At 32.4% G+C, this 10,312-nt stretch overlaps 1 protein-coding gene across 2 annotated transcripts; it reads left to right on the top strand.

The window, feature by feature from the left end:
* Nucleotides 1-423: 423 nt before the first annotated feature.
* On the top strand, nucleotides 424-7,554 carry ADA2B (ADA2 2B). 2 transcript variants are annotated; one of them, XM_039021867.2, is made up of 13 exons: nucleotides 424-941; nucleotides 1,732-1,787; nucleotides 2,020-2,198; nucleotides 2,518-2,583; nucleotides 2,739-2,864; nucleotides 2,937-3,012; nucleotides 3,417-3,480; nucleotides 3,559-3,617; nucleotides 3,720-3,809; nucleotides 4,343-4,565; nucleotides 4,814-5,024; nucleotides 5,463-5,726; nucleotides 7,193-7,554. In XM_039021867.2, exons 1-13 carry the CDS (start codon nucleotides 892-894, stop codon nucleotides 7,382-7,384), a joined length of 1,656 nt encoding a protein of 551 aa, XP_038877795.1. In that variant the 5' UTR covers nucleotides 424-891; the 3' UTR covers nucleotides 7,385-7,554. The 2 variants fall into 2 exon arrangements, with proteins under 2 accessions (XP_038877795.1, XP_090172698.1); XM_090316572.1 differs by lacking the exon at nucleotides 424-941 and adding an exon at nucleotides 1,284-1,345.
* Nucleotides 7,555-10,312: the final 2,758 nt, after the last annotated feature.

Below are 10,312 nucleotides of genomic sequence, written 5' to 3'. Positions count from 1 at the left end.
TAATTCTATTTAATTTCAAAACTTTTTCCAACCACTCTTGAAACATATACTCTTAAGTCTTTTGGAATGTATTTTTTTAATATACGAAATTGAGTTGCACATCGCAATTTAATGTTTGAAAACAAATAATAATATATTCTATATATACTAACATTTTTTTTTTCTCAAGACAAAAATTAGAATAAATGATCTAAACAACTCAAACCAATCCAATCTAAATATTTCATGGTTGAGTTAAATTTGATTCATAATTTAATCAAGATTGTTTGAGTTGAGAAAATCCACCATCCGAAGAATTAAATAAAGTTAAAAATAAAATGTGTTTCAATTCGATCCGATCGGATCCGACCCGATCCACTCTATGAACACTCCTAAAAAGTAAGTCTACTAATATAGAACATATTTTAACTTAAAAGAGGGAAAAAAAAAGGAAACAATAGAAGGGATTTAGAAGGAGGATTGGAGGAAAGAGAATTAAAAAGGTAGTTAAATAAATTGACTATAATAGATACACACTCTCTCTCAATTCATCGTTTTCGGTGTATCAGAAGGTTTCAGGATTCCGTTGTCGGAATCGATTTCTTCTCCGTTTCAATTACACAACACACGCTACTTTCTTCTTTCATCAAAATCCCCCAACGACTACTAACCCAAAAAACAAGAATCCCAATCCAATTTTCTCCTTTTTTTTTTTTTTTTGAGCCCTCAACTGAATTTCCCAGTTTCTGATCATCAGAACTACAAATTGCTTTCCGATTAAGCACTTCTACCGCCCCCAAATCCCCAATCAATGGTGCCCTTAATCTGGGGCACTTAATTTAATCATATATGCCAATTTCTGTTCATTAGACACTTACCCAGTTGTTCGGAATCTTTAATTCCCTAAATCAAATGGGTCGCTCTCGGGGGAATTTTCAGTCCGACGAGGATCCCACTCAGAGGTTAACAATTTTCTTCCTCTCTCTTTGTATTTTATTCCTGTCTGTAAGAAATGTTGCTGGTTCGAGGCTTTACTGAAGTTTATGAAGATACCCTTTGCGTGTTCGATTGAGTAATTGCAATTTTTCCTGGAATTATTGATTTTTTCCTTTCTATAATGGGGGAAGAAATATATCTTGAATAGTAGCGCATTTGCGTGAATGGAATTCTTTCTGCTTAATCTGGGTAGCACACCAACTTTGTTTAATTACTTGAGTGGTTTCTACTGTGCTAACTACTATTTGGGCGGTTTGTTAAATCTTTGGAAGTTGGGTTTTCATTAATGTCTAATGTTTAGTACTTATTTGCTGTGAAATTTGATGCCAGTCTCGGTATTTTTGGCCTCTTGTGTACCACCCCATTATAGGTTCACTTGCCATGTTCCATTCTTTGGTTTAACATTTTTGGTGAACTCGTTTTCAGTTTTTGGGTGGAAGACATCTTAGATCCGATCAAGTGGTTGTGTTTTTGTGTAATATTAATCTTATCATTATGTTTATGGATATTTATTTCATGTGTTATATTTTAAAGATATCTATGTTCACTTTCCATTTTTGGTTCTAATTCATTAGATACAAATCGGTATTCTTGCTTTTCTTTTCTCTTATATGGTTTTGGGTGATTGTTTGGCTTTCTTCAAGGTGTTTTGCTAATTTTCTTTTCTACTTCTCTTCCTTGTAATCTTTTTATTTCTTTTTCTTTATGCAATATGGTCTGTATTGTTTACATGAACTTTCATTCTTGATGCTGCAGATCTAGGAGAAAAAAGAACTCTTCTAGTGGAGATAATTTAGAATCTACAACACCAGGTGATTTTCTACCTTGATTATTATTATTCTTTACGAAAATTAAACGAAGAAAATTCACCTGCAAAATAAAATTGTTATGCTGATTCTCCTTTCTGTACTTTCCTTCCTTCTGCTCCATAATAATTTCTTTTTCATCTACAAGTAGAAGGCTGTAATTTAAATGTGCTCTTGTTTTGAAATACTCATTTGTCTCACATTTTCTTTTTCTCCTTTAACCTTCTTTGGGAGAAAGGTCAAGGGACAACTGAAGGCAAAAAAGCTTTATACCACTGCAATTATTGCATTAAAGACATTACAGGGAAAATCCGGATCAAATGTGCCATGTGCCCTGACTTTGACCTTTGTATAGAATGCTTTTCTGTTGGAGCTGAGCTGACACCTCATAAAAGCAATCACCCATACAGAGTTATGGTTAGTAATGATCCCAATAGATTGTATTTTCTCTTAGATTTTGTATAAGCTTATTTGTTTTTAAAGAATGGTGATCTGATTTTCTTTTAAAGTGGGCTAGTTAATCTGAGACTAATATTTTTGGATGTCTTCTTTATTTCATAACTACCTTTCTTATTTTCCCTCCTGATAGAGTTATGTCTTAAGTTGAAAAGAATGATGCATTGAAACAACATATCATAGCTTCATAGCTTCTAGGGGAGACAAAAACATTACAGTTGCTGCTGAATTCAAATCAAACCCTGTATACATATGCTTGAATATGTCTTCATCTTGACAGGATAATTTATCTTTCCCACTCATTTGCCCAGACTGGAATGCGGACGATGAAATATTACTTTTAGAGGTATGTTATTTTCTCCCAATTTCCCTTACAGATCTCTCCTAAAATAATATGCTTGCTCCAAATCTAAGTGGAAAGGGTATATGCATAACATCATTGAATTTCCCTTGGTCTGTATATTCTTCTTTTGCCATGAATATTCACATTTCTTGATGTAGGGGATCGAGATGTATGGCTTCTGGAATTGGGCAGAAGTTGCTGAGCATGTGGGAACAAAGAGTAAAGAACAATGCATAGAACATTATTCAAGTGTATATATGAACTCCCCATATTTTCCTCTACCGGTACGAGGTTCTTAACACTTTTGATTCTCCTAGAACTTTGGTTCTTTCAAGTAACTTTTGGATTTTTCTCAGGACATGTCTCATGTCGTTGGAAAAAATAGAAAGGAGCTCCTTGCTATGGCTAAAGGACATGGTGAAGACAAGAAAGGTTAGTGAGACATTCATCTTTATTTTACGAGCTACATTGGGGATTCAGTTGGCAAGGGATATCCTTGCTAGGACTTGAAGACATATCTTGAAAGAACTATAATTTTGTTAAAAGGAAAAAAAGTAGTGTTAATTAGATCCTATTATTTAGAGATGCCGTGGTATACAAATTTATCTTGGAAGCTAAGTTAACTTAGTAGATTATGGCAGGTCGTGGGTCTTTCTATGTAAAACTGATGGATGTTTCTTCTGGTTCTTGAAAATAAAGCTATAGTCTCCTGAGTCAAAGGAATAATTGTTAACTAATGCAGAAGTTCTTATACCTCCATTATTGTGCTTTATTCCAGATGATTCTGGTATTCGTCCGATGATACAGCTTATGATTAATTTCTTATAACGCTTCAGGATTTTCAATGCTTGGAGAGCTTAATTTGAAGGAAGAGTCCCCATTCTCTCCTTCAAGAGTGAAGTATATCAACTTTGAATGACTTTTTCCCTCTTCTCTTCGTTTCCCTACATTTGCATTAATGTTTCCTTTTATTCCCAGAGTTGAAGATACACACAAAGTAGATCCTTCTGGCCGTTTATCATCAAGCTCTACGTCAGGTGAGGCGTATGTGTCTATTGTTGTTGATTGATTGTGAATGTATATCATGTTTTAATGGATAAGGTGATCCTTGGATACTTTGCTTGTTCATTTTATTGTAGAAGAAGGCAGCTTCACCATGGCCACTGCCACCGCCAACAAGAAAGCATCATCTGCAAATCAAGTTAAAGATAGCCTCATTAAAGTGGAAGGTCTAGTGCAGATAAATTCTTGAGATTGCAATTGGATGTCGATAAATGTATCTTTTTAATTGATCTTAAACCTTATCCTTTTACTGGAAGCTTATATAACTATTCATAATTGATTGTCATTTTAGTGCATACCAGCTTTCTAAATCTCCAGCCAAGGCTTTCTTTCTATACTGTTTTCTTGGATAAGAGTCATGAAAATGGTACTTTGTTAATATTGAAGGTGATGAGAGACAACATATCCTGTCTTTCTTTCTGTTCGACATTGTGTTTTCTCTAGGTTGCTTTGTCTAGTTAAAGTTTCCCATCATTCATAACTGTGTGCCCCTGGCAGCCTTATTACTGCTCCTGGATGGTTTTTGGCCGGAGTATGTCATGATGAAACTTAGTAAATTAGTGGACAACTTCTTTCCTCCACTCTCTCTTTCAGCAGATTGTATAGTCACACCCTTATCTATATTTCTTCAAATACTTACATATTCTTTTTAGAGGTCCTAAGGTGTTGAAGATAAATTTGTATGATGATAAATTGGCAGATTCTCAAACAGACCGGAGCTTTAAAGGGAAGAAACCTAATATACCAGCAAATAAGGGTCCTTCTTTACTAGAGTTGAGTGGCTACAATGAAAAGAGACAGGAGTTTGATCCAGAATATGATAATGAGGCTGAGCAGCTGCTAGCAGAGATGGAATTTAAGGATGCTGACGGCGAGGATGAGCGAGAGCTGAAAATGAGAGTGTTGCGTATATACTCGAAGAGGTAATAGTTTGTAAAATTTTGGTAGATATATTCTTACGAATAGATCTGGTGTAACTGTTCAGTCTGGTCTTATGCCTTTTGATGTTTTACATTTATATGTGTTACTTTGTAAGATAGAAGTGTCCAGTACACCTTGTTGGCCTTACATGTTAGCTAAAATATCCATCAGAACTTGTTTACTTTCCCATTGTTTCTTTGGTTCTTACTCTCTAAATCGTATATAGTGATGTCATGTAACTATTTTGCAGGCTAGATGAGAGGAAGCGGAGAAAAGATTTTATACTACAAAGAAATTTACTTTATCCAAGTTCTTTTGAAAAGGAATTATCAGCTGAAGAGAGGGCAATATGTCGTCAATATGATGTCTTCATGCGTTTCCATTCAAAGGAAGAACACGAGGAATTGCTTCAAACGATTGTTGCAGAGCATCGGACCTTGAAAAGAATTCAAGAACTTAAGGTTTGGAAACTTGATTTTTATTATGCAGATTTATGTTAGATTCTTGTTTCTTTGGTTCTTTGAAGGAACGTTGTATGCTGTCTATATCTCATAACTCTTGTCTGATAATTGCTTAATTAATGCATTCAGTTCGCTCCATACTTGCCCTAAAATCTATTATTTCAAAGAACTGCACACTACTAGATTATTATACTTGCATCTTTGTAAATGATCCTTAGAGCTGTTTTGGATGGTTTTATTGTATGCATTTGGTTTCTTGCTTTAACTGGCCATAGAGAAACTTGATTTGCTGTATGAAATTTGAAAGGAGAGAGTGTCTTCTTGTTGCTTTTTTGACCCATTTTATGGAAGAAGAGAGGAGGTGGAGGTGCAGTCATATTTGCAAGATTCAATATTGCCGTATCTCGTGTCTTATTCGATCTACAAATGATTATGCAGGAAGCCAGAGTGGCTGGCTGCCGTACACCGACTGAGGTAGAGATCTTTCTTGATAAGAAAAGGAAAAGAGAATCTGAAGAAGCTGATCGTAGAGTGAAAGATAGTAATCTTACAGGCCCTGGAAGTCAGGGGAATTCAATCATGTTCATACCGTCCGAATCCGCTGGCAAGGATTCAAATTCACGACCTGTGCAGGCTCTTTCTGGCTCTGTCAACGACTTCGATATGTTGGGATTCAATGGTGCAGATTTTCTCTCTGAAGCTGTAAGTGCAATCTCCCATTTACTAGTTAATCACAATGAGAATGTTGGAGGGCTTTTTTATTTTTTATTTTTTATATTTTTGTTCACCTGTTTCCCGATTTGAGATCCCAATTATTGCAAGAACCACCGGTAGGAAACACAACCCTGTAGGCGTTATTCAATGTGTGTGCACCATTAGTCTTTTCATTAAAAGAAATCCACGTTCAAAGGGTCTTATAAGAACTAAAATTTCAACTGTCTACTTGAGTCTGCCTCACATCTTATTAGGATTGATTGAAGTATAGACAGAATTGAAGAGAACTCGATTTTATCAACATGGGTGGGACAAAGTCCTCTCAATGTTGGGGAATCTCAGTGCCTTCGCTTGGAGCTAAACTGCTAAACTGCTACATTTATGTACCTCCTCATCCAAGTCTTCACTAGATTAAGAGAACTCTTTGTAAGCAAATGGAACTACAAACCTTGGTGAATAGGAGTGTAATCCCAATTAAGCTAACAACTCTATTCAATTTTGGACAGCTTTCAGCTTTATTAGCTAACTCCCTTTTGAAAATTAGGGTCAGTTGACTTGAATGGGGGAAGAGAGGAATATATGGTTTGAGAATTACAAAATAGTATTTTCTGACTTAAAAAGCTCATTTGACAGATTTTTAGAAGTAATGTTCAGGGCAAATAACAGAGAGAGGCCCAAAAAAAAAAATCTTCTGAGATGTACTGTTATCATAATCATCAACTCTGGACATCTTTTTAGCACTTCTTTAGAATTCAAAGATACTATTGTACAACCTATAGAACAAGTAAATTCAACAAGTCCTATTCAAGTAAGGTCATGCCATCGATATGATGTGCATAAACAACTTTCGGAGGGGGGGTAGGTTTGGGCATCTTACCTTTGGTAGAGTAAAACTATTTGAAAATCCTCGTTATCTATTTTGCAACCATCCTCTCTCATTTATAATCTAGACTAAAATAGTTTGTACCCCAAATACAGACTATTATAATCCATTGACTATAATAACCAATTCAATACCTCAAACAGTCTCTATAGTTTTTTTTTTTAATCCGTAAGTGTCTGGGCCAGCTTACTCGCACTTCGACTAATCTCACGGGACAATCCGTCTGATCCTACGACATTTGGGTATCAAGAAAACTTATAGGATATTAATTCTCTAGGTAGGTGACCACCATGGATTGAACCCATGGTCTCTTAACCATTTATTGAGACTATGTCTCCTTTTTTACAACTGGGTCAACCCATATAATTTACTAAGATGAAACATTCATGATTTAGCATAAAGAAATTCATAGTTTTTTTCCCTCTAAATAGAAACACACCAAAACAGTCTTCATCTTAGAAAAGTAGACTTTTCTAACTTTATTTCTTCTTGTTGGGGAATGTTGGTTCATGTTTGTCTACACATGAAGTACTTTTACTGAAGCAGTCTTGAAATTTTATTGGATTGGCAGGAAAAAAGACTATGCAGTGAAATTAGACTAACTCCACCTCTTTACCTAAGGATGGAAGAAGTTTTATCAGTAGAGATTTTCAATGGCAATATAACCAAGAAATCTGATGCCCATCACTTATTCAAGATTGATCCAAGCAAAATTGACAGAATCTATGAGATGCTTATCAAAAAGGGGATTGCTCAGCCTTGATATTATTTCATTCTATCCTTCATTGCTGCTCCAATTTTCATTTTTCCTTTTGTAGTTTTAATTATTTACCCTTTAATGAAATGGAAGGAAAGTTAGAATTTAGTCATCTCTTTGGAATGTAGGAGTAACTGACCAGTTTTCATACTAGAATAGAATGTAATTTTAATAAATTGTGTTATATTATAGCTTTAATTCCAAGTCCCTTTACTTTATTACTCACCCAACAAGTATTTGAATAAAATCCACAACTAATTTATTATATACTCTATTTTTAAATATAGAAAAATAAATTAAAATATTTACATCTAATAGACTATTATCTGTGTCTCATAATACAGATAGACATAGCTAGTATTCTATCGTTGTCTATTGCGGTCTATCACAGATAGATTGATATTTTGCTATTGGTTGTAAATATTTTTAGCAGTTTTGTCATTTAAAATAGTTTTCCTATATATTGCTTCAAACCTTTGTTTGTTATAAATATCTAACATATATCAATGTTTGGTTTTGTATAATAAATTATAGGTTTAAATACTATTTTTGTTGTTGTACTTGATACTATTTTGGTCGTACTTTGATGTTTTGTTTATTTTAGTTCCTATACTTTCAAGTTGTTTGTAAGTCCATGTGTTTTTAACTTTAGTTTGTTTTGGTGCTTGTACTTTCAAAATGGTATTTTGGTAATTTCATTTTCATGTTATTTTAATTATAAGAGACCAAAATGGTTACTTCTTTAAACTTTAAGGATAAAAATAAATCGAAATTGAAAGTATAAGAACTAAAATGTACATTTCAAAGGTATTAAGGACTGAAATGAACCAATGCAAAAAATAAATGGACCAAAGTAGTATTTAAATCTAAATTATATATATAAAAAAAAGTTAAATACTATTTCGGTCTCTATATTTTTGGCTTTGGTTATGATCCCTATATTTTCAATATGTTCATTTTGGTTTTTGTATTTTTAACTTTGATTCATTTTGATCCTTGTACTTTTGAAATGTTGCTACTTTTAAAAAAGTGATCATTTTATCCTCATTTTCATTTTTATTTCATTTTTAAAAAGTTCAAGAAACAAAATGAATCAACGCCGTAAATACAAAGACTAAAATAAAATACTAAAATAAATATTTTGAAAGTGACAAATATTTTAAAGATATATAGACTAAAATAAACAAAAATTAAAACCATATTTATAGAGAATTAAACCCATAAAAAAACTAGCTATAAGTATATATATATATATATAAAATAAGTATGTTAAGACGTGGGATATTTAAAATTCTTTAGAAACTACGAACCAAGGAAATATGTCCAAATTAACATTATTAAGATGGATAGAGTTGAAGAAAAGTGAAGTTTCTTATCATTTTGTGGAATTCAGTGACGCCATTAAGGCTTCTGCTTTTCTAATTATCACTAACTATTTATTGACAAGTGTTGCAAATTCTCCTCCCCCCCCATATATGGTAAGGAAATTACATTTCTTTGTTCGATTTGTAGTCTTTCTTAAGACGAAGTATATATCAATAACATTGAACCAAATTTAATTTGATTTGAGAGTTTTCAATTAATATTATATTCTTGATCATTCCGTCAAATTTTTCTTCAATTAGTAACGAAAAAGCTAACATACCACCTATTTTTTCAAAAAAAATGTCTTTCTATTTTTAATTATTAAACATAAAAAAAACATTTATCATTTTTTTCTTCTCCCTTCTTTCTTCCATTCAAATAAGCCGTTGCATTGTTTTCTTGAAGAAAGAACTCTTTTGTTCTAGCGAGTTGTTCGAATCTCAAACCATTTTTTATCAAAATTATATCAATCTTTAAATATTTTTATAATAATATAAATATGATATTGTCCACTTTAAACATAGATTTTCATGACTTTGCTTTTGATTTCTTTTAAAAGCCTTACATCATTTAAAATAGTTATATTTTATTTAAAACTATATATTATAGATATTTCTCTTACCTAGCTAACTTACGTGGACCTTTATGGACAACAATATACATGCTGAGAAAGTTAGACATCAACGTAACAAATTTTGTAACCTTGCACAGGTGGAGTAAAGTAGAATTAAGGATTATGTGATGATCCAACTAGTATTTTTTACAATCATATTATTTAATTTCCGTTAACCTGTTGATATTTCCATGTTTTCATGTGTTCAATATCAACATTAGGGGTGACTCGATATTTCCATTATATCGTTGAAAAATCTACGAAACATAAAAAATAAACAACAAAATGTCACTAATGTAAACCCAATATAATATAAATAGTAGACATGTTAACTTGTTTTAAAACGAAAAATTATTTTAAATAACAAAATTATTAAAAATATTTATAAATATAGAAAAATTTCACTGTCTATCTGCGATAAACTGCAATAGACTGCAATAAACTACTCTCTATATCTATTTGTGTTATGATAGATATACATATATAGACATTTTATGAACATTTCCATTGATATTTCCGTACTTATTTGTTATGATTTTTTTTTTAAAATAAATTATGCATCAATAATATAAGGTAACATTGCAAAAATGTGTTATTCTTCAACATTAGAACTTATACCAAGGAAAATAGTTATAAATTCATAATTTTTCTGTTTGACAAGCACAAATTAGTACACAATTAGTGCATTCACTGATATTATAAATACTCAATAATCAAATTTGACAATTGACTTTGCTAAATGATTACATGAACTCCAAAGCTTTCATTAATCAAAGAGTTAGAGATGAAACAATGTGAGATATTACATGTGATTTTAATTAATTAATGGATCATTCTCATTAACCCTAGGTCAATTATGTATACAGCTAAATTTATCAATCACATTAACGATTGTGGGACCTGTCCTAAAAAAACGAGTGTGGGATCTATTAGAGTAGGTCGGAATTAAATTAAAT

This window comes from Benincasa hispida, chromosome 8 (genome assembly GCF_027475165.1).
Source record: "Benincasa hispida cultivar pf3 chromosome 8, pf3_genome.v1.1, whole genome shotgun sequence".
Taxonomy (NCBI): Eukaryota; Viridiplantae; Streptophyta; class Magnoliopsida; order Cucurbitales; family Cucurbitaceae; genus Benincasa; species Benincasa hispida.
The sequence above is the reverse complement of the archived record's forward strand: the minus strand, read 5'-3'. Positions and strand labels throughout refer to the sequence as shown.